Source organism: Mus pahari, chromosome 15, assembly GCF_900095145.1.
Source record: "Mus pahari chromosome 15, PAHARI_EIJ_v1.1, whole genome shotgun sequence".
Taxonomy (NCBI): Eukaryota; Metazoa; Chordata; class Mammalia; order Rodentia; family Muridae; genus Mus; species Mus pahari.
Window position 1 is genome coordinate 15,722,846 of NC_034604.1, and position 24,647 is coordinate 15,747,492.

At 37.9% G+C, this 24,647-nt stretch overlaps 1 protein-coding gene across 2 annotated transcripts in view; it reads right to left on the bottom strand.

The window, feature by feature from the left end:
* Nucleotides 1-3,756: 3,756 nt before the first annotated feature.
* Nucleotides 3,757-24,647, bottom strand: part of Dsc3 (desmocollin 3) — a 36,990-nt gene continuing 16,099 nt past the window's right edge. Inside the window, exons 6-16 of one of the 2 annotated variants that reach the window (XM_021214776.2) lie at nucleotides 24,257-24,401; nucleotides 22,058-22,224; nucleotides 19,665-19,799; nucleotides 19,087-19,272; nucleotides 14,218-14,477; nucleotides 13,962-14,104; nucleotides 11,522-11,746; nucleotides 8,672-8,896; nucleotides 6,803-6,924; nucleotides 6,214-6,468; nucleotides 3,757-4,037 (exon numbers count right to left, since the gene is read on the bottom strand). In XM_021214776.2, the coding sequence (XP_021070435.1) occupies nucleotides 3,840-4,037; nucleotides 6,214-6,468; nucleotides 6,803-6,924; nucleotides 8,672-8,896; nucleotides 11,522-11,746; nucleotides 13,962-14,104; nucleotides 14,218-14,477; nucleotides 19,087-19,272; nucleotides 19,665-19,799; nucleotides 22,058-22,224; nucleotides 24,257-24,401 (2,061 nt within the window). In that variant the 3' untranslated portion in view covers nucleotides 3,757-3,839. Of the gene's footprint in view, nucleotides 4,038-4,132; nucleotides 4,160-6,213; nucleotides 6,469-6,802; nucleotides 6,925-8,671; nucleotides 8,897-11,521; nucleotides 11,747-13,961; nucleotides 14,105-14,217; nucleotides 14,478-19,086; nucleotides 19,273-19,664; nucleotides 19,800-22,057; nucleotides 22,225-24,256; nucleotides 24,402-24,647 lie in introns of those variants that run through there. The other variant, XM_021214777.1, reaches the window with a different exon arrangement.

Below are 24,647 nucleotides of genomic sequence, written 5' to 3' on the forward strand. Positions count from 1 at the left end.
ATATAGCCCTAACCAATAATTCAGTAACACTAGAGAGTTACAGATTACATACATAAAAGCATCTGAATCATTAAGGATGAAATTGAAATCTTTTAACAAAATTAATGTGCATGTATTTATATCACACAGCACATTTAGCATAAAGCATTGTGAAAGAAACGTAGTAAAACATCTAAGTAAAGAGTGTCAGAATCTAAGAACAAAATGCTCCCTATGGAATATAAGCTGGTGGAAATACTGCCTAAGAGAACTGGGAACTGACAGATGCTTTCTTCCAGGACTAAAGAGATGGTTCAGTAGTAAGAATGCTTGCCGTTCTTGTAGAGGACCAGCATTCAGTTCCAAATATCCATGTTGGGTGGCTCATGACCACCTCACAACTCACTCCAGCTCCAGGGATCTGATGTCCCCTTCTGGTGTCTGAAGGCACCTATATTCATTTTAGTTTACATATATATATATATATATATATATATATATATATATATATATATATATATATATAGAGAGAGAGAGAGAGAGAGAGAGAGAGAGAGAACCTTACATGGACATGGAAATGCTTTCTTCCCACAGGGGTTTCATTTCTCACAGGAGACAAGGATTATAAATGAGAAAGATGCAGGTTTCTCTGCTGAAGTTCAATATTTGGGGTCCCAGAGTAGATGTAGGTGCTTCTGCTTGGGGAAGTATGTGTAGCCACACCAGGGTGTGAGTCACATCGATGTGCTCATCCTTTCTGGTTCTTGAGAACAGGAGAGTTCTGAGTCATTGAAGGGTGTGTCCCACACTCCCTTGTAGATACTTGAAAAGAAGCTGTGGGGAAGAGGGAGCTGAGTAAAGAGAACACACCAGCCTTTCCTGAAGAACACACCAGCACACCAGAATTCAAAAGGAACTCTCAGCTCACCAGAAAGCAAACCAGAAAACACATGGGGGAGCAGCTGACCTTGCACATTTCTAGATCCTAATGGCTTCTTTGTGAGGAGTAGAAAGAATGTCAGTGCACTCCACGTATGTCACAAAAATACAGCCCCTTTATTATATTAGTAAATTCCCACAGCAGAGATAAAAGGGGCTGGAGCTATGGCTCAGCCTTTATAAGCAATTACTCATCATCAGGTTCAGGTATTTTTCCAGTCATCACTGAAATCAGAACCACATTATGAGTTTTTCCAGGTGCTCCTCATCTGGAGATCTTGCCTTAAAAATCCCTGGCCCCAGTGCATATTGACGATGTTGACAACTGTCCAGTGTCCTGTTCTATAGCATAGTCACCCCTAAACAACAAAGGTTCCGTGGAGTATTTTAGTTTTCGTGCTAGTCTGGAGCTCAAGTGTTTCAAGTGTGCTGTGGTCTCACCTTTGATTCTCTACTCTTTACACTCAGCAAAGACAGGAAAGCAACTAACGTCACTGTATTACATTCCTCATCAAGAAATGCTATTTCACACGTTCAAGGCTTGTTTGTTTTTATTTGACAAGTTTCAAAAGCAATTTAATTGTCAAATTAAAGTTGTTTATAACAATGAAAAATAAACTCCAAATGCTCTTTAGACAGTTAACTGCTTCCTTATAAATGTAAGAAAAAAAAATGGTCTGTACATTTACATAAAAACCCAGGAGAGGGAAGGAAAGTGTTACAAAAGGAGAGCTGGTTTTTCTTACACACTAAAATAGCACAATTTTCACCTATACATGTGAGAAGAGTATAGTATTATATGACGCTGTGAACAACAACAACAAAAAAATGACTGTTTCAAAAGTCTATCATGGAAGTAACCCTTGGGGTAAAATAAAAACAGGAAAAAATTTAAAATCGAATCAGAATCTTAGGTGCACATGTAGTTTGACCAGTATAACAATTCTGGACCATCCAAAGACTCTCCAAATGTAACCTAAACTGGCCTCAAGCTTCTCGCGTAATTGTGGAGAACATTGAACTCCCTCAATCCTCCTGCTCCCTGCCTCCTAAGTGCTGGGGCTACAGGCATGTTCTCATCATGCCTGTTTTATGCAAAGCTTGGACTCAATTCCTTTACTTTGTCTATGCCAGGCTGAGTTACACCCCGCAGCACTCTTTCCTGATTTCATATTCCAGATGAGAAGAGGTCTGAAAAATGTCTTGCCTGCATAGATCCAAAATCCCCTCTAACAAAGCAGGCTGATAAAAATAAAAATAAAGTCACTCTGAAGGATTATAGAGTTTCTGGAAGATTTGCCAGCTCAGTGCATCTGCTGCTGAGTTTTCAGGCAGCTTTGGCAGACAGGAAAAAGAAGGGCTGGGTTTCTGGATGGCGGCCAGAGCTACTTTCACATAAAGTCTGAGTGGGTTCTGGAAACAAAGCTACGATTCTGAGTCCACATGACGGGAACAACATTTTCCCCACTGTTTCCCAGCATCATGAAGGCTCCAAACTTAAAGAACAAGACCAATTGGCTCTATGTCATTAACAAGAATGGCAGTATCTGCCTATAATTCTAATAACCAGAGACTGCAACAGGAGGATTAAGATTTTGAGGCCAGCCAGTATGTAGAGGTAATCCAATCCCCCAGAGTAAAATAAAAGAAAGGAAAAGAAAAGAAAAGGAGAAAAAAACTAGAAGAAAGGAGTGGTAGAGCATGTATTTCAGTGTCTGTCAACACTAGGTTCCAAGAAAACCACATCCTTTCTGTAAACTGCAGGCCAGGAAGCTGTAGGCCCCAGCAGTGTAGAGGGCTGAATCCCATATTGGCTTCTAATGTTTGAATGCACAAATTTATACATATCCTGCAAAGTGAATCTACTCTTCCATGTGGCTGTCTCTCTCTTCCCCACTAAATCTACAATATGTTTCTAAATTTAAACAAATTACTCAAGCAGGAGGGAGCTGGCAGCCCACTGTAGCCTGGTGGAAGGGAGTCTACTCATTTAAGATCCTGATTTCTTGTTACAAGATAAGCCACACCCAGCCTTATTTTCAATCATTGCCATTTTCCTTTTTGTTTACTTTGCATTTTAATTGTCATTCCAATGTATACTTTGGTTACAAATAAACACTGGCTTCAGAAGGCGATGAAACAGAAAATTGGTACGCATTAGGCCAGCTTGCAAAAGTTTGTTTCCAAAGTCCAATGAAGTATTTGATAGAAATTATAAAGAGGCAGGCCCTAGATCTTCAGCTCTGCAAAAGTTTTAATGTCATCTATCATAAGTTTGTTCTGTTCTGAAACATCGTTCCTTAATGTTTTGTTTGTTTCTTAAACCATCCTTAGAAGAATGTGATATTGGTACAACTTAACTGTTTTTAGACTAATAGTTTCATTTGTTTTGAAAATATCCTCATGGCAGGGTGAGTCCTCTGTAGATCTTATTTAACTCTACTACTACAGCTTGAGTGCTTCTGGTCCTCTGTTTTAGCACTTGTACTCTTTGAAAAGTGGCCAGCAACAAACTGCATTAACAATGCCAATTGGTAGGGGGAAGGTTGTAAAATGGAGAAAATTCTATGTGCAGAAGCTCCTACAGAGTGTAGGTATGCCTTAGCAGTACTTGAAGATACATGCTCTGCACACAGCCAGGGTCATGACCCTGTAACAGACCAGGAACTGGGAGCACACTGCTCCTGCCTCACTTTGCAGGAGAGTTACCCAGAGCACGTAGCTCCTGGAAAAGATCAGAATTTCACAAATGGTTTCTTCCGAATATATGTCAATTTTACACTAGACTACACTCAGAATAGCGCACGTCAAGCTAGCATAACTCAAGACCATTTTGTTAGTACTGAGTCTGTTTTACAGTAGCATTGTTTCAAATTTCTGGAATGTCTGATAAGGCTATGTCAAATTGTAACCCAGCGGCATTATCTCTTTGTGCATGTTTCTGCCAATGTAAGAAATTTGGGTTCCAAGTTGTTTAAAAAGTCGAGTCCCTCTTCCTCCTGCTTTTCGCTGCAGCAACCTACAGAGCCAGCTGGAGATCCTCTGCCTTCGTAGTTATAGGTGAGGACATAGTCTTGGGATGGGATGTGGTCTTCATTCTGATTACACACATGCAATTTCTGTAAAGTCCAAAAAAGAGGATTGTATTATTTTTTTAAAACAACTTCAACATATGAACAGAAAATTTATTTTATTTACCTTTTATGTTTAATTTTTAACCAGTGTGTCCTCTAATGGAGTCCTACACACAAAAAATGCACATGATTGGTCTATATTACAGCCATATCATAAGTTAGTATAGTTGTCATTTTTAATAATTCATCAAAATTAATGTAGGTCTACAAATGTTATATTTAAGTACATTTAAGTAATAATTAAATATTTATCCCCAAATGTTACATCTAATATTGAGGTCAGTCCACATGATGGAAACAATATACTAAGAGGTTGGAATCTGTAGGTGAATTCAAATGGTAAGGTTTAAAATAACTTTAGTTTACTAACTTGCGTTACTTTAAGTCAACCTCTCCTCCAATATCACTTTGTTATTTCAGGAAACGAATGATAGAAAGAGCAATTAATGGAAGTATACTCCTAGTGCCCATCACTTGTAAGGATACAATGACCATGAACTATACCTCTATCATGTGCAGTGATGAGGTATATATATATATATATATATATATATATATATATATATATATAACATTCCAACATATCCAAAAGCCAGAGATACACCCCCCAAAAAATCAATGAAATTAAAAGCATCTATTTAACTCACACTGCAGAAAGTATACATGTGCTCTGAAGCAGCCAAGCCTTTGACCGACCGTCTCTGCCTTACCCTCAGTACTAAGTCCTGCTGTCCTGTCTGCCTTACCCTCAGTGCAATGTCCTGCTGTCCTGTCTGCCTTACCCTCAGTGCAATGTCCTGCTGTCCTGTCTTCCTTACCCTCAGTACAATGTCCTGCTGTCCTGTCTGCCTTATCCTCAGTACAATGTTGCACTGGCCTGTCTGCCAATCTTCAAGGTTCCCTATGCTGACCTGCACAGTCTTTCCCTTACCCTCAGCTCCTGGCTGACTGCTACCAACTGTTTTATCCATGACCTTGCTAGCCTCTCCTCCCATTACCAGTTATAACACTGAAGGGCATTCCTAAATGAGTGTCTGGAGCTTTGACAATTCTTATAATCTCACATGAATGCCATCTTTAAATATCAAACATGTAAACACCTGAGTGTGACAACATAACATAAAAATAATAATAATATGGACAGTGACCAAGAACCAGCTTCTAGAATATTACCCATATTCTGTCCATCAGAGAATTAACCATGTCTGGTACAATATTTGCTAAGAGCACATCAGTTCCCTCTGATTCAGACATGAATCATTGAGAAGAATGTTTAAACAGGACCCCTACCCTACCATACCTGACACACAAATCACATGTGAGACTTTGTACACACACACACACACACACACACACACACACACACACACACACCAGTGGAATTAGACTCTCCTAGAATGAAACAAAGGCATTTGTATTTTTAAAAGCTTTCTAACACTGTTGATTTAGACTGAGACCCACTTATTTAACCCTTTCTTCCTCATAATTGCCTCATTCTAGATAAGACCCTTTTTATCTGGTAGTATGCTGTATGTATTGAAAACAATCCATACGGTGGTGTGTTATATATTTCAAAATTACTAAGAATAAATTTCAAATGTCCCCCATGAACTGGGTCATTTCGCTGTTCTACACTGCCTAGGCAGGTGATTCCTCGATTCACCCTAAGTGATGCACTTAGAGTAAAGAAGAAAAGTAAGTTAACTAATATAAGGCTTCACTTAAGTGTGTAGCTTTCTAAAGGAAAGCTGCACCTCAGGAAAGTGTGCCAGTCTTTAACGTAAAACTGCATTTCGAAGTTTATGTGTTCATAGCAAAATACAAATTTAATTTGGAAAATGCATATTTGTGAGGAACTAGATTTTTCTTCACATTCTTTTCTTATCCAAGGAATTTATAAGATAGAGATATACCTAAAAGATACACCATTCAGGGCAGATATTAGAAGCTCCTGGATCTTATAAGGGTCTAGAAACTGAATGAATGTGATAGAGGAATCAAAATACTTAAAAATTAAAGACTATAACAAAACCAAAGCATTTTTAAGTGACTAACAAGAGGAAGCTCATAAACACTATGGCAAAGCAGTTTCTGGGAATGTACATTAACATCAGTGTCTGACTGTTCTCTACTTCAGAGTAAAACACCTAAGGAAACTCACTTCACCGAGTCGGGGCTGAGTAAAACTGTGCCACTCTGAGTATGCATATCTGCAGTTGTCAGTTTCCATGTGCCCTCCCCTGCAGGAATCCAGGGTATGGTGATGCCCGGCCACACGGCAGGAGTCCAGGGTCTGGTGTCCTTTCATCATCTCGATGGTCTCCTGCCCACCATTCCTCATTCCTGACCCCATTGTGCCACAGAAGCCTTGACTGGAGTTGTTGGCAGTGTGGGTGGTGAATCCATTGGCAGAGCACTGCATTATAACAAAATAAGACATCAGTGGGGGGTCAAAGAGTCTCAAAGATTGCACAAAGCAATCAGAGTGATTAGTGCAGTAAAAAAAAAGTCACAACAAAAGACTAAAATTGATTTAATGCTACCAAAAAGTAGAAAAGTTAAACCTGAAGAGTAAATTTGTTTTATGAAGCTCGGTAAGTGCCACACCATAAGCTCTGGAACACTGACAGACTGAAGATGTACAATTTATAAGATTACAACCCTTTACAAATATAAATTAACTCCTATTAACTTCACAGGGATGGATTTTAAAACTATAGAGATAATTATTCACCAAAGAAATGACTTACCACTCTGTCATCCCCAGGTGCTTCGGTATTTGATATAATTAAGTTTTGCTGTGCTAAATCTTCAGGAAAATGTTTTCCTTTTTGGGCAGTAACAACTCCACATACTAAAGTTAGCAGTACCGCTAAATAAAAATAATAAGAAGAAATATACTTTTAAAAGATCATACTTAATTTTTCAAACATAGAATAAAACAACCATCCTTTATTATTTATTCCTTGGGCCAAAGGAGGACAATAAGAACATTAACTGTGGCTTCCTGTGAATTATTCTTGTTTTCAAAATTTACAGACAAAACTTGAAATGTGCTGTAATCACAGGTGTATTTTGGTGATATTTCTAAAAGAAGGAATCCTCTCCTTTGTATGAAAGTGTTTAGAATCATGAATTCAATTGTAGATCTTAAAAGTAGCTAGTATTATTTAAGTCAAAGGTTAACGATATTTACTCATCTAATTTGCCAATTGGAAAATTTAAAAAGTAAATAAAAATTTAAAAGCCTTTTTTTTCTTAGACCAGATTGTCTTCAACAAACAAAATTAAGCACATTTGTATCTTATCTAGACTTCCATCCTACATCATAATAATAGGAGATTTAAGATAATGTGATCACTAAACCGACAGTAATAACAGCGATTTGCAATGGTCAAGAAGACCCGCTAGCACAAGGACAAACCATGGCTACAATTCCATAGGCCTGTGACCTAAGATTTTAAAGCCCTTAAATTGTTAAAAGAAAATAATTATGAATAATTCATGAAATGAAAATTACAGACTGGTCCTGATCTATGTAGTGAATTCCAGAATAGCCAGGACTACACAGTGAGACTGTCTCAAAAACCAAAACAACAGCCAAACCAAACAAATAAACAGGAAAACAAGAATAGAAAGTTCAGGACATTCCATGTTTAGAGTGCAGATTTGACAACACCACCATGCCTCTCAATCAGATATGCTCAGTGTTGGCCCTATTACAGATGTCTTGGACTTCAGGCCACCCAGATGGCTCTGATATGCATACCACCTGGCCCCTGAAGGATCACTCTGCCTCTCCTCCACTCCCCTCTCCCTCTGGTTTCATTTTCCGACCCTTCTCCCTTCAATCACGTCTGTCTAGACACAGGAGTCTCAACACCACTGTTTGACGTCTTCAAACCTAATCCTACCATATAGTCTTTGAAAGCCCATATCTTTAGGTATGCCACACGACTGACTCCCCAAATCATGTCATGTAGGCATGACCTGGTGATTTGACCATGTGTTGAAATGTGTGGCCAAGACTGATGATCTAACACATTGCACAGCAGTGTGGTCATTCTACTTACTGTAATCCAACTTTCTCTTCCTGTCAAAATAAAACATTTTGGTGATTGTTGAATTTTTGGTTCTATTTTGTTGTTTGTTTGGTTGGTTTTTTTTTAATTTCACTATTTTTTTCAACAATGAATCCTACCTTGTACCACATTCAGGACTTCAGTGGGTGTTAAAGATATATGTATTTTGTTGGGTTGGTGAAAAATGATAAATGAATGTTAGAAACTTAGAATGTACTAGTCTAAGAATTTCACATCAATTAATTTGATTGTACCCCAAAGAGCAAGTTCTTTCTATAAATGATTAAAGGAAGCAGAAATCAGTAAGCTAGAGACATTTCAACAATCCTGTCCAAGCGTGCAACCTGTGTCCTAAAGGACTGTGTTCCCTCATTTAGCGACTATTCAAGTAGAACTCATCTACCACAGAATACAGCAGTAACCTATAAAAGGCAATCACTGCTGATGGTTGCTTGTCTATAGTCACTTCCCAAGATCCTTTTGGATACTCTGGTCTTTTATTTCTCATTTTATCTTCAAGTGAATAAAAGTACTTACAAAATAGCAGAGCAATGCCCAGCAAGATGGCAAGGATGGCCCACTTCCCCAGGGTGATTCCTGCACTCCTTGATCTGAGCAGACATTGACTGGGATGAGTACAATCACACAGGTTAACTCTCAAGATTTTGGTGGAAGATTGGCCTGCTCTGTCTTTTACAGTAACAGGAACGTTGTATATTTGAACATCCGCAGTTTTCTGATAGAACAGGCGGGCAGCTGTATCTTTGAAGAAAATTAAAATATTTTATTTTGATTGATTTATTTCATATGGACAGGTGTACATATAAGTGTGCTTAAATATAGATATACCACAAGAACCTCAGATATGATTCCTTCCTCAGGAACTGACCACCTTGGTGTTTGGATCTCTCATTACCTAGTACTTGAAGATTAAGCTAGTCTGCCTGCCACCAAGCCCAGTGTTCCACCCATCTCCTGCCCAACCATCAGTTCTAGGATTTGAAACCTATACTATGCTATCCTGATGTTTTCATGTGGCCTCTGAGAACTGAACTTGGGTCTTCATGCTTGCACAGACAGCACTTTATAGACTGAGCTCTCCCTATCCCAAGGCTCTTTGTAATGCGTGCTTATTCTGTCCTCAGAATCTATTCCTACCACTCTATCAAGGAACAAACAAACAAACAAAACAAAACAAAGCAAAACAAATAAAACAAACTACCAAATTCAAAAAATACCTTTGATACCGTCAACCTTTTCCAGAAATTAACATTTCCTTAGACACGTTTCCCCTTGTAATTCTATGAAAGAAAGCCTTAAAAAAATAATGTGGATCCAAGTAAGGAATGCACGTCTAAGTTCAGTACTTGAGATTAAAGGGGGCTGTAGAACAGTGAATTTGAAACTAGCCTGGGCTACTTAGTGAGATCCTATTTCAAAAAGCCAAAATAATAATAATAGTAATAAACAATACTAATCTAGTATTGAAATGACGTAGTAACACTCCAGCAGTATCTTGTTTCCCCTGATCTATACAGAGTAAGAAGAATTGACTCTTAATGTCAGGGTCAAATTTTTCTTTAATTCTAGTTCATGTGCTGTTAAAGAATCAATAGTTGCAAATGCACAGAGAATGTTTTCAGTTTTCATGTTTTAAGCTGTAGGGAGAGTCCCCCTAACTGTTTGCCCAATTGTTGATTGGGTAAATAAAGATGGCAGAAGCTAATTGTTGGGTGAAAGAGAAGACAGGATTTCTAGACAGGACAGGAAGAAAAGGGAGGAGAGGATTCGTAGTCAGACAAAGAGCTACAAACATGTAGGTTTCTCAGGGCACCGATAGTTTGTGGCCTCTGCAGTTGTGCCTGCGAAGGCCATGGAGGATGGGTTGAGATATTCTTAGCCCAGACTTTGAGTTATCTGGTCAGCTTTAAAATATAAAAGTCTTTAGTGTTTTCCTTTCACGGGGGCTAAAGGGTCTTTTTGCTGTCTGTCTTTAACCCTTTTTAGAAAAGACAATGTTCCAGAAAGCATAGTACTTCCTGTATGATTAATGCCTTGTATGTAGAAATAATCTCCATAACGCAGCTAATTATACTACTTCGCATTACACAAAAACATGACCATATGCAGCATAGAATACAGCCCAGAAAGCTTCTGGAATTTGTACAGCTTAAATGTCTGTTAAACTGTTGGGTTTTGGCTACACCTTACACCTGAAAGCTTGCGAGAAAACTAAGAGTGGTTCTTGGCTTATCCTGGAGTACTTAGCAACACCAGTATCTAAGGAAAGATTATGCAAATCACTGACCTTTCTAAGGACCACTGGATAAGCTAAAGCCATCTCATATACTTGTAATAGTTCAACAACCTCAGATTTTCCTTATTGTTCAGGTTGGCCCCCTCCCAATTATATTCTGACACTACTGTCATCTATGTAAGACATACATCTGGATGCAACATGACCTCCTTTCCACAGTCCCAATCCATACCCCACTGTCACCTACAGTACAAAGGTCAGTCTCCTCAGCTTAGGACATAGTCCTCAGCACCTAATTTTACCCTTCCTTATACCCAAGTACTCAGTAGTCCTAAGAAAACCTTTAAACTCTGATGACATCCAATCACTCTTGCCCTATTGTGCTCTTTTCCCTTCCTAGATATTCTTTCATAAAGCACTGACTAAGCAATAACTTTTTAAGTAGTTATTATGTGCTAGGTACTAGGCTCATGCTAAAAGTGTGAGACAAAAGCTGGCAAACCACAGTCATACAAGGTGTGAGGTGTTCTGACACATGATGGATAATGTCACAGGGCCCTGCGCATGCTTGTGGGAAGAGTCCTCAGAGGCTAAGCATCTGAGCTGAGGTGCTGCTTGCCTGACATATCCTTGTGCATATACTTAGGGTATGCAGCTTATTTGACTGGTCGTAAGCAATGCATACATTTTATGTTATCACGAAACTGAGACAGAGTGAAAGTGATGTTTCTAGGCAGAAAGAACAGTATACATACAATTTGGTAGAATGAAAGAATATGGTATCAGGAGCTGGAAAAATAACTTTGTTGTTGAAAGCACTTGCAGTTCTTCCTGGAGGCCAGGGTTCAGTTCCCAGCACCCATATCGGACAGTTCTTAACTGCCTATAGCTCCAATTCCAGGGAATCTGACACCCTCCCCTACCATCTATGAACATGCACATACATACAGGCAAACATACGCATACTACAGACAGATGTATACACACACATACACACAAATATATGAATTGGCAAAAACTAATTTAACATCCTAAACTTTTGCATCATACTTTGTGCAAATTAATATGTAAACCCTCCAATAGTTATTCTGCTGTTTTAAATCACATGAATTGTTATCTTTCTGTAATACCATTAACTTGGTTGAGGGTCCAGATTCTGTTGACTTCTGGAGAGGAGTTTGCCAAGTTGAACTGAAAGGGAGGGCCATGAATAGGTTCATCAGGATCCACAGCTGAAATGTCCGTGTACCCCATCTTTGGCTTACAGATGACAATATAATCTTGAATTATCTCTGGTGCGTTGTCATTCACATCCTCAATGTTCACTGCAAGTGTTCCTGTGCATGATTTACCCTCTGAGAAGAGAAAGGGACAAGGCTCAGTGCTGGTCTCAGATTCTTGTCTTAGAGTCTCCAAAAAGCAAAGTAAATCTTAATCTCTATTTTTATATACACACAAATATATAATTTTAAATCTAGGTCCAATACATGAGAGAAAATGTGTGGTATTTGTCTTTCTGAGTCTAGCACTTTTCTCTTAAAATGAATCCCACTTGTGTCCATTTCCTACAGCTGTCACTATTTATTTTTCTTTACAGAGACATGAATTTCCATTGTGTATCTGTAACATCTTTTCTTTATCCATGTTGGTCATCTAAGCTTGTTCTATTTCCCAGCTCTTGTGACTACTGCAGCATGTTACATGGAAGCCTGGGTTGCTGAGTGTTACAGAGAGAATCTATATTTCCTGAAATTATAATCTTTGGTTATTAGATGAATGGGGAATAAGAACATAAATGAGTAAAAGCTACCGATTCTTTAAGATGGTTCCTGCTGATGACACTATCAGATACAAGTTTCAACAAGCCTTTTGCAAGAATTGCCATAAACAATAGAAGTAAATGTTGAATTGAATGCTCTCTTTCCTTGAACTCGTGGATGTTAATGAGTCATGATGGAGTGGTTATAGAAATATTCTAGTCCCATGTTACATTCAAATCCATATGAGGTTTTAATATAGTATATAAAAACTTCACAATTGAAGATTCTAAATCAATGAGTTCAAGGTAATACATTGAAATTATTGTTATTTAACACAAAGCCATGGATAGAGGAAATTTACTTTAAAAACTAAAATTCAAGTTTAGAAGGATTTAATAATCAGCTGAATGAACAAAAGAGAGGTGGGGATACCAGCCTACTCACAAAACCTTCCACCTAAAATTTGTCCTGCCTAAAGATAGAGATGGAGCAGAAATTGAGGGAATGGCCAATCAATGACTGACCCAACTTGAGACCCATCCCATGAGAGAGAGTCAACCCCCGACGCTATTTGATACTCTGCTATACTTGCAGACAGGAGCCTAGCATAACTGTCCTGTGAGAGGCTTCACTGAGCAGCTGATAAAAACAGATGCAGAGACCCACAGCCAAGCATTAGGCAGAACTCTGGGAGTTCTGAGGAAGAGGGGGAGAAAATACTGAAGGAGCCAGAGAGATCAAGGACACCACAAGAAAGTCTACAGAGTCAACTAACCTGGCCCCATAGAAGCTCATGGAAGCTGAACCACCAGCCAAAGAGCATTCATGGGACAGACCTAGTCCCTTCTACACATATGTAACAGATGAGCAGCTTGGTCTTCATGTGGAACCCTTAACAACTCTTGTCTGACTTTGGCTCCCTTTGCCCTAACTGGGTTACCTGGTCCTGCCTAGTCCCACTGCAACTTGATATGCAGGTTGATTATCCATGGGAAGCCACACCTTTTATGAGGAAGGGGTAAAAGATTGGGGAGGAGGGGATTTGAGAGGGAAGGACTGAGAGGAGATGAGGGAGGGGCATCTTCAATCAGCATGTAAATTTAATTAATTTAATTAATTAAAAATTAATTTATTTAATTAATTGCTTTATTGAAAATTAATTAATGGGGGAAGCCTTCCGGTAAAGTGATACAAAGATATGTGAAGAGTCTGAGAAAACCATTTCATCTAGTCTCATGGTTAAGTTTGATCATTGTCCTTTACCACAAAACTGTGCAAGAACTAAGTTCTTGCAGATAGATTATAAAGATAAGTAGGATGTGTCTTATTTAGCTGGACATGGTGGCTCATAGTTATAAACCCAACATGGGCAAGGCTAAAGCAAGAGAACTGCCACAACTTAACGACCAGCCTGAGTTATAGAGTGGACTTGAGTCATCTTGGGCTAGAGAATAAGACTCTATGTCAACAACAAAAGCATCTTTCTTAATGTGGAGTGCAACCCTGTAGCACTCAGTATGCTAAGGTAAGAGGATCAGGAACGATAAAGGTCACCCTTGGCTATATGGCGAATTTAAAAGCAGCTTTGGCTACACAAACAAACCAAAACAACAAAACAAAGCAAACATACAAAACCAGAAATAAATGGTATCTTCTAGCCAAAGTCATCTGCTAGGATAACAAGAGAGATACTAGTCTTGAGGTAATGTTCAAGAATTGTGTATATTTAGCATAATATTTATTCACCATAAGGATAATTACAATTTATTCTTCAACTATTTTATAAAATACCAAATTAATACTTTGTTACCTTGGTCAATTGCCATGACTGTAATATTGTATACATCATTTCTTGGAGCCATGATTTCTCTGTCTAGGGTTTTTGATATGGTAAGCAACCCGGAAACTTCTTCAATGCTGACCCAGTCTTTAGGATCCTGCAATTTTTTGTACCTATTAATAAAAAGAATTTTTATAAGTCTTTGGTGTTACAACATACCTCAAAATAAGTTACCTGTTTCAATCATGACAACTTTGTTAGGACATGGCTGCAGAGATTTGTGTACCTTAAGCCATTGCTATTCTTGGTTTCAGGGTCGTAGGCCTTGTAGCCATTGATCTTAGACCCAACTGCTGAGTTCTCTTTGATCCGCACATATTGCTCTGGGGGCTTGCATTCTGGCCCCTCATTCTGATCCCGCACATGGACTGTAACCACAGCCCGATTCATGGTGGGAATTCGGTTTGCAACATCTTTAATGAATGGAACTTCGTTATTCACGCCAATCTCTAGGGTCACTTGACGATTTTCTTCATAATCCAGTGGCTTTAAAGTAGAAGATATGCATGTTACTTCAGTATGCAGTACATTTGATATTTCAAGTAACTAGTCACTTGGACAGGACTGCATAATACATTCACACTCATGCTTTATTAAAAATGACTTCCCTTCCTTGCTAGAGCTGTGATCCTGTGCTAACCAGCTTTGGCCAAGGGTCACCTCTAAAATCTCCAAGGATAACTTTACATAACTGTGCAAAAGAAATCCCTTAACTATTTTTTGTTTTTTTAGTTTCTTTATAAAAAAAAAAAAAAAACCTTCGTCTGTACCTGGAAATACTACAGAATTGTGTCAATGTCTAATGGGCTGGATTTAGGTAGGGCTCTCTACCTCTGGTATTGAGAAATCTTATAAAACTGGATGTTTCTAAAAGGTGAAGAGAGTTTATTTACTTCCAGGCTGGTGGGTATTGTGAATGTCTGGTTGTTGTTGTTGTGTTTTGTTGTGTTTGTGGGGATTTGAGAATCTGCTTGATTTGGTTTCTGTTGCTGTCATTTGTATATTTTCATCTTTGCGCAATTAAAACCAAGCCTTACTGAATGAAACTCACTGTGTAGTCCAAGTTGGGTTAAACCTAGGATAATCCTCCTTTCTCAGTCTTACAAGTGCTGAGATTACTGGTGTGTCCCCTTACTCAGCTCCCAAACATCTAAGTATCCTTATATGAGACATCTAAGTGAGGCATCACTAGTTCTGTATTTCCTCTAATCAAAATCTACCAAGGGCCTTTTTTCTTCTTTGGAATCCATTTTGGGTTTTGATGATTTCTTCCTGAATGATGTAACGTTGCCTTCTGTTACACAAGTTATGTTCTTGACAATTTAAGAATGGCACTTTGACATTGTCTGTCATTTACCATATGGATTTCTCACAACAGAAACGGAGGAAACTATCAACATGATAACCTTCATGGTGGTCACTGCTGACATACAGCACAGATTTAAGCAGGGAATATAAATTCACTAAATCCCCACACCTGTGTGCAGCAGGAATGTCATTATTACCCCCATTCTACACAGCAGCTGTATGAAGGAGAGAAAGGGAAAGTCTCTAAAGTCAAAAGGTTTCACTTGGGCAAGAGTTTAAAGACAGGTAGCTTGGCCACAGACCATTTCCTTAATGGGTACATTTTAATCTCTAATAATTTGGCTCATCAGCTCCCAGAAGTGTTTAAATAAATACCTTAGTTATAACTGATTAAAAAAAAAAAAAAAACAGAACAACCTAGCAAAATCCATAAAACATTTTCTGCTCTACTGTGAAGGAAATCACAGGACATTTTCCTCTGTTCATCTTTATTCTTATCAAAATAGTCACTGGCCAAATATTGAACAAAATCCAAAAAGATATATGAGAGATTAGAGAGATATTTCAGGCTTTAACAGTGCTTGCTGCTGTCCCAGACGATCGGAATTTTGTTCCTAGAATCCTTGTCAGTCATCTCACATCCAGCCGCCTAGAGCTAGTTCTAGGGGATTTGATAGCATCTTCTATCAAATGGGCACTACAAACACAAGGTATACATACATACATACATACATACAGACATACATATAGTTTTAAAATAACTGATGAATAAAATTATTTTCATATTGTCCTCATACCAAATATTAATAGGTTAATACCCTCTAAAAAGTAAAAATGTTTCCTAAATCTTAGAACCTATGGCATGCATAGGAAGTTATTCTTATTACTATCCCAGAATTGGGAAGCAAGCAGCAAGAAGATGAAGATCTATCTGTTAGATGCAGCTAAGGACCATCTCACAAATCATGTGCTGGGGCAGCCACACAGAGACATGAACAGCACTGCAATATGAGGAAGTGGAGGTTGTACAGGGAAACCTGAAGGCTCTGGCTCAGTGCAGCTGCACGACCCAGGGCAGCTTCCTAAAGCCTCATAGCATCTTCCTGCCAGCTCTCTAGGCTCACAGTCAGGATGGCAAAGAATGCAAGTTCTCTATATACTAACTTATACATTTGTGCCATTAATTTAAAATATTATTCAAAAACACCTCACTTCTGCATGGAGGTGTTAACAAATACCCTAAAAATTCATGGAGAGAGACTCCAGGGCCTTCCATGTAAAAATTGCTAAGATCTGTATTTTTTCCATTCAAGCTTATTTGTATCAAGACAAATTAGAAAGTTCTAGGCAACTAAGAGAAATATACCCAAGTAATTCTTGATTCAGTCAACAGATTATTCAACTTTTCCATGTATAAAAAAAGAAAAAAGTACAATCTTCTGTAGAATATAGTTATGACTAACAGCAGAGAGCCAGGCTGTTAGAAATGAAGAATTCTTTTAGAGTAATCAAACTCAACTACCTCATTCTTTTTTCTTTTTTTGAGTAGGGTTATATGCATGTGCGTGTGTGTGTGCTATTATATACATAATACATAATAATTTTTAATCACACAATAGATTATGGACACTGTTTCAACTCCTTCAAGATCCCTCACTCCCTCCCTATCTGTCCAATTCCATGTCCTTTCTTTCTCTCTAGAAAACATATAGGCAAACAAACAAACCAGAATAAAACAAAGAAACAAACAAAAACCCAAAACTTCAACTTTTAAGAAAGGCTACTCTTTGGAGACATGGTTAAGATAAATTCCAAATGCTGTGCTTAGTGTGTTTGATTTATGAAAGAAGAACTCCTCAGGAGGTTAAAAGTTACCTGAGTATAGAGCTGCACAAGTCTTTTATTCACTTTTCAAGATGAGTGTTGGCTGTTGTGGTGGATTTGGTTTTCTAAGAGTTTGTGAATGAATATATATACACATATATGATACATATACATGATAGAATGCAACATGGCAGATACAAATTGCATTGATTAAAGAATGTTAGAAAAAAACAGTAATATTAACAAGACTTGATTTAGAAACACGAGATATTTTAGAATGTGAATTCCGAAAAGTAGAACCTAATTAAAATTTCAATAATAAAATACCCTTTCATCTCAATGCAAAGATACTTTATCAAGCCAGATGAATCAAATTTGAAATAAAAAGAATATGTCCATATGACATGATGCTGGAAGAGCAATGCGTGATAACAAAGGCACTGCATCGGGTGGACAGTGGTCTGGCTGCATGGGCAGGGCTTCCTGTCCTGGGAAGGAAGGGTAGACATTCAGCTGCAGTTGCATGTGGAGCACAAGGGACAGGTATTATGTGAGCCACAGCATATTACTTCTCTTTGACTCTGACTACTTATTTAAAAACTGGAAGTGATATTAGAAATAACAATCTGGGACTATGAAAGTCAAATAAATATTCAAATTCAATGCTGTTGGTTTTTTTCTACTCTCTTTTAAAACACAAGAAAGTAGGAATATAAATTGTGTGTGCATATGTGTGAGTCTGTGTGTGCATGTGTGTGTGTGTGAGTGCATGTGTGTTACATTATATAAATGTACAGGTGCACACACATGTAGGTTTGGAGACAGAGAAGGCTGAACTTCTGGAGTCTGCATCTATCACTCTCCACATTGTTTTGAGATAAGCGCTCATCCTGAACCAAAGTTGACCATTGTGTCAAGGCTGGCTAGCCAGCAAGCTCTCCCCAACCCCATTCGCCAGGAGAGCTGTTAAGGGTACACTCAGCCATGCCAAGGTTTTTACATTAGTGTTGGGGATTCAGCTTCAGTTCCTCCTGCTTGAAAATCAAACAATCTTACTCATTCAGACAGCTAAGCAGCACCTGCATACTTGAGGAAACAAGGATCAATTTAGTAATGACTCTTAACAGCAACTCTCCAAAAGAAAGGAACTGTAGACCAATCTCAGTTGCGAATAGGAATGTAAATCCTAGACACAAATTAGAGAAACAAAACTCAGGGGAACTACTGAAGAAAACCAAGTTTACTTGGCTGAGGTGAGGGGTTTCCAGTGATGGCTGAATACCAAAACATTCTGGGGAATCCTCGTGGATTCCTAAGGTTCAGTTCATAGTCATTAAATCAGAATTTTCACTGCTACACTGACATTTTAGAATTGATTTTTTTTCCTTGAATATATTTTAAAGTACACTGTAGAAATAGATGCATGAGTCTTGCCTTAACTTTTAAAAACAGATTCTATGAGCCTATGGTGTGTGTGTGTGTGTGTGTTTGTGTGTGTGTGTGTGTGTGTGTATGTGTGTGTGTGTGTGCGTGTGTAAGAGAGAGAGAGAAAGAGAAAGAGAAAGAGAAAGAGAAAGAGAAAGAGAAAGAGAAAGAGAAAGAGAAAGAGAAAAAGAAAGAGAAAGAGAAAGAAAGAGAAAGAGAGAGAGTAAATCTTACATGGACGTGGAAATGCTTTTTAATAATTAAACTATTCATAGATTAGTTTAAAGCTAAAAATATTTAGTGAAATCACCTTCTTCTTCCTTAACAACTGGGTTCTTCCAGAGGAATCAGTAAACATTGTCAGCTTCTCATCTCTCTCTCTCTCTCTCTCTCTCTCTCTCTCTCTCTCTCTCTCTCTCTCNCNCNCNCNCNCACACACACACACACACACACACCCCATAGGCTCATAGAATCTGTTTTTGATGAAGCCATCAGGCTGATGAAACCACTGACATATGGTTCTCACTCATCCATTTACCTTCACAACACACAAAACACCTTCATTTGTCACTGGGTCTGTTGTGATTTTGAACCATCCATTTTCATTTCCTTTTAAGATGGTGAAATTTGCCTTCCAGTTGGCACTGTTAATCAGGTCCTTATCATCTACAGGTATGCGCAAGATTTCGACATTATATGTATTTTCCTCCACAGCAGTTTCATACTGGAAGAAAAGAAAGTCACTTAAAATTTTACTTGTAATAGAAAACGTCACAAAGTAAAATGTTTCTTAATTTCCAAAAGAACCTGTTTTCATAAGGTTTATATAGATTACCTAAAAGCATGATCACAGATAGTCTTGTTTCATGAAAATTTAAGATAAAGAATATTTTCTACAAATGTAGACTAATGTTATTATGCTCCAACAAGAGGTAGATCACATGAATACTAAAATTAGGAAACAGAGGATATGTGTAGATGTGTATATTATATACTTGAACTGCAGTTTTATTCATAAATGAGCACATGCTTCAGAGTATGCCAAAACCTTTGAAAGCCCAAATTAATAAACAGAAATAGCCGAAACAAAGGTAGATTTGTGTTTTCTAAACTTACAGTATTTTGTCTGAATGTGGGCGCATTGTCATTGGAATCTTGCACGGTTATGATACAAGTTGATGTACTGATTAGTCCAAAAAATTGGCCATTCATGTCCTGGACTTTCATTATCAGTTTGTACTTGTCCACAACCTGAAAGCAAAACAATTAATTGGCTCAGACACTGGTTTAGACTCATAAATGAAACCTGTTTCTCATATTCTTCTGCTTGTTTTTATTTAATTTACATATTTAGATATACTCTTAAAATTTTCTAAGGGGAAGGTAATTTGGAAAAGACATACTGAGAATTTAGACATGTCCTAACAGGAAACAGGAAAGTCAGAGAAGTCTATGAAGTAATGACATTTAACTTTTACACTACTCTTCAGCAAATGTAAGTGTTGTCTAGAACAGTGGTTCTCAACCTTCATAATGCTGTGACTTTCTAATACAGCTCATCATGTTATGATTTACTCCCAAGAATTAAATTATTTCCATTGCTACTCCATAACTGTAATTTTGCTACTGTTATGAGTCCTTATATAAATATTTTTGGAGATAGAGTTTCGTCAAAGGGGTTACAACTCAGGTTGATAACCACTGGTCTAGAGTAAGCTGGGCGTCATGGTTAACAGGTAGTGAACCCCTACACTAGACATGAGGTTCAAACCTAAGCAGCATAAACAAAAGCAAAGGGAGAATGGAGATGAAGTGTACCTGGCAATGAGATTTGGGTAGGACTTGATCACCAATTATCCACTTAATAAAGTAAGATGTGGTTGAATATGATATGCACGGACAAATTATATAGGCAGGTAGACAAGGTTGCCACCAGCCATCATTGGAAGTCCAGAATGACACAGTCCTTTAAGGGCAGCAATGTTACAGAGCAGAGCAAAAAGGGCTGTGAACTCGAGTTTTGTTCTACACGCATAGGATTGTATTTGCTTAATGAAGATCTAATAAACAAGGACCAGCAACACCTAGATATGTGACCTATCCTCCGTGTTAGAATGTACCAATTGGGAGGCATCCTTCCACAGGTACGTGGTTAGAATCATGCAGATGTTATGATGAGCAGAGCTGAGACATCGTGAGTAGCAGCCTTCTCCGGCACAAGGGAAAGAAGACAGCTAAGCAGAAACTATTCTAAAAGGAAACTGAAGAAGCAAGATGAGAACCATCAATCTATTACCAGCCTGATGAGATTTAAAGTCACCATGGAAACAATCATTTAGGTCTTTAAGGGAGCTTACTGTAACTGAGATGGAAGACTCAACCTAAATGTGGGCAGCACAGCTCTACAGGCCAGGTTCTGAACTTTTATAACAAGGCAAAGGGGAGCTAAGCAAGCAGAATTTCTGCCTCTCTTCCCCGGAGAGCACAACTGTGACCACCTGCCTCAAGGGCCTGCCACCATGTTTCCTCTGTCCTGATGTACTATACCCTTGAACAGGGACCAAAATAAACCCTTCATTCCTTACACTGATTTTTATCAGGTATTTTGTTACAAGAATAGGAAAGCTACTAATACTGTTATTACTGTCCATGTTTTATCAATGCTACAAAAAAAACTAAATAATGGTAACTATAACATTATTACTAATTTGTATTCCTTTCTCTAGATTCCCACATTCTTCTTTCCTTTGGAGTTGTACTCCACTGACATTTTTTATAGCATTTGTCCTTGTCATAGCAATCATTCTAGCTGTATTGGGTGCATTGGAAGTGTCCCAATAAAGTTACTTTGTACATGTGGCTCATCTTCTTCAGTTAATACTTGACTCTGACCAATAGTTAATAGTTAATAGTCTGACCAAACAAACAAAAAAATTAATAACAAAATACAGAAGACTTCTTAAAATAATTTGACTTTGGCCAATCAGTCAATTTCTCTATCACAGATTGGATATGTATTAAACCTTGCTAATCAATCGAGTAAATAAGTTTAAACACCGAGTAATATTCACATAAAGAAACTGAATACAATCACCACACACATGACCATATACTATTACTAATTAATTTAATTGTATCCCAGCTAATACTTTCCTTTGTAAAAACTGCACACAGCTAGACTAATGGAATTGGTATAAGAACAAAAAAAGTTAAACCTTATGTCCGGCATGGTGATTGAGCCTTTTCTACCAACTAGCCTTACACACTAAAGGATATGAAAGAATACACAGCCATTTTCCTAAGAAATACATGGTACCCTACCTTATAAGCACCAATTAAACTGTATTCCAATTAAGTAGGGTTTCTTTCATACAGAAATAGAAGTGTATAAAAACAAGGAAACATCTCAGGAATTCTTATTCAAATAAAATAAGAGAACAGCAAGTTATAGTAAGTAGGAAAGGGGGTTAAGTCCACAGTGAAGTGACTTTCTGCAGTATGGACATTACCTCTCTGTCCATGTAGTGAGAGATGGTGGTGATGACGCCGGTGTCAGGGTGCACAGAAAAGAGGCCAGGTGATGGTGGAATCTGCTCTAAGATGCTGTACTTGAGGCGTGTGTGCATAGTGTCAGGCTCATCTTTATCGGTGGCACAAACTGTTCCCACTACAGTACCTATGTGTTTAAAAAGCAAATTTAAACCTCCGGAATAGGACAATGTATTTAGTGTATATACTTTTCAACTTGGCACATTGACAATAGGAACGAAAGTTAAAATGTGACTCTTGCCAAATAAACACAACTTTTGACACGACTCAGGAAGAAGACTTCCAAACATTCTGGCATTGAGAGTCACAGATTAAAATGTTTGATAGTAAATTATGAAAAACTAAATGTCAATCAACAGTAATTTCAGAACAGGGTGTGGGCTCTGCTTATATTCCCAACAGTAAAAAGGTTGAGGCAGTAGGATTAGTAATTTGAGATCAACTTGTGGTATGGAGCAGGACCTCCAAAACAAAGTTAAAATTATATATATATATATATATATATATATATATATTCACATATATGGCAATAATAAACCAACTAAAGGCATAAACCATGTCTCTTAAATTAATTCAATTTTATTAGACTTTCAATTAATATATAAAGACTCAGTAAACTTATGTAAGTGATCAAATTTATTTTTAAAATTTAGTTTATTCATTTATTGGGGAATATGTTAAAACACATATGTAGAAGCTAAAGGATGATTTTTTGGGAATCAGTTCTGTTTGTCTACCACATGGATCCTGGGAGTCAACTCAGGTTATCAGGCTTAGTGGCAGGCTCCTTTATCCGCTGAGTTTTATCATATGCCCTCGGGGTGATCTTTTTTAGTTCCCTCTTTCTTTTCATCTCCCACTCATTTGAAGACACTTCTTTTTGTCTTTTTCTTTCGAACTTTCTTGCTCTGTCTTCTCTGATTTCATCTATTTTGACTGATTTTCCTTCAAGAGTCTCACATTAATAGATCTGACCTAATGGTGAGGCATGATTCAAATAACCCAGGTTAATGAAAATCTAAGTATTTTCTCTTGGTTCTCAAGGGAGAACTGAAATCAGCTACCCCTCTTAGAAACCAGAAAAATGTGATAGGGCCATAGATTCATGAAGCTAATATTGATTAGTGAGGGAACCCAAAGCGACTGCCACTACCCCTCTCAGAGACTTAATTTAAAAAAATGCATTATATGGAAATGCATGTATAGTACAGTAGGGATATGAGCAATGACCAGAAATCTTAACAGAAAAGCATACCAGCCATATTTATGCCAGATCCCCATCTCACCTTTATGGTGAGATGTGTGTGTGTGTGTGTGTGTGTGTGTGTGTGTGTGTGTGTGTNGTGTGTGTGTGTGTGTGTGTGTGTGTGTGTGTGTGTTTGTGTGTGTGTGTGTGTGTGTGTGTGTGTGTGTGTGCGTTCATTCTTCATGATGTAATCCTCAGAAAGAAGCTATGACAATACACAGAAATAAAATAATTTACTTTCCACGTTGAATGGGAGTACTTATGATGGAGACTGTGTGACCTGTGTCACTCAAATTATTCTAGTATTTATTCTAAATTGTATGTAGTGAAGTAGTTCAAGAATACAGAAATTTAAAAATAAATTAAGAGTTGCATCATGTATCAGTCTGTGTAATGTAATACTTCTCCATAGTCCCATTGAAATATCTAAACTACATTTGTTTTTACTGTTCATTATATACTGTGAGTCTTCTCTGGAGAAACAGTATAGGGTAAAACCACACAATTAGAAGATAAAGTAAAATGCATATTACAAACAGTGTAGAAATCCTGACTAATAGCTACATCCCATGATGGATAATTGTGTCATACTGAACATGTCAGAAATTCCTATTCCTTGTAAGAGGTTCGTTGATTACAGTTGATGGGACTTGATTAGTGTCTTCTGATAATTAAATCCCAGATCTGTGTTACTCCATGATCATAAACATAAACATGAAAATAAAATCCCCAATTGGGGAGATAGGTTTCTGAAAAAAAGAGTCATAGAACTTGAAGCTGACAGTGGAAAATGTACTCTAGTCTACACACACACACACACACACACACACACACACACACACACACACAAACAATAAAAATCCCAGTTTCTCAAAATTATACATAAACATGTTTCACATAGAAGCACCCTTACCAAGTCTACTGCTTTCTGGAACTTCAAAATTATAAATTGCTTCTGTAAAAAGAGGGTAATTGTCATTTTCATCCTCTATTTTGATGGGCAGTGGGAGAGGTAAATCTGCTGTATAGCCATCTGCAGTGGATGCATGGGCAATCAACTGTGGGAGAGAGAAACGCAACATCAGCAGCCAAGTCAACATCACAGCACAGAGAAGAGATGCCCTGAAACCTTCCCTGCAAATCTTTTCAGTAGTAAGCTACCTCATCACTGTTCCATGTTGAGATCCTTACAAAAACTGGTATTCAGTACTGGGAGAAAATAACTCTACTTGAGATAAAGAACAGGTCAAAATGTAGAGAAGTAAGAAATGAAGTTCCATATGCAATAATGGAGGCCTTGATTG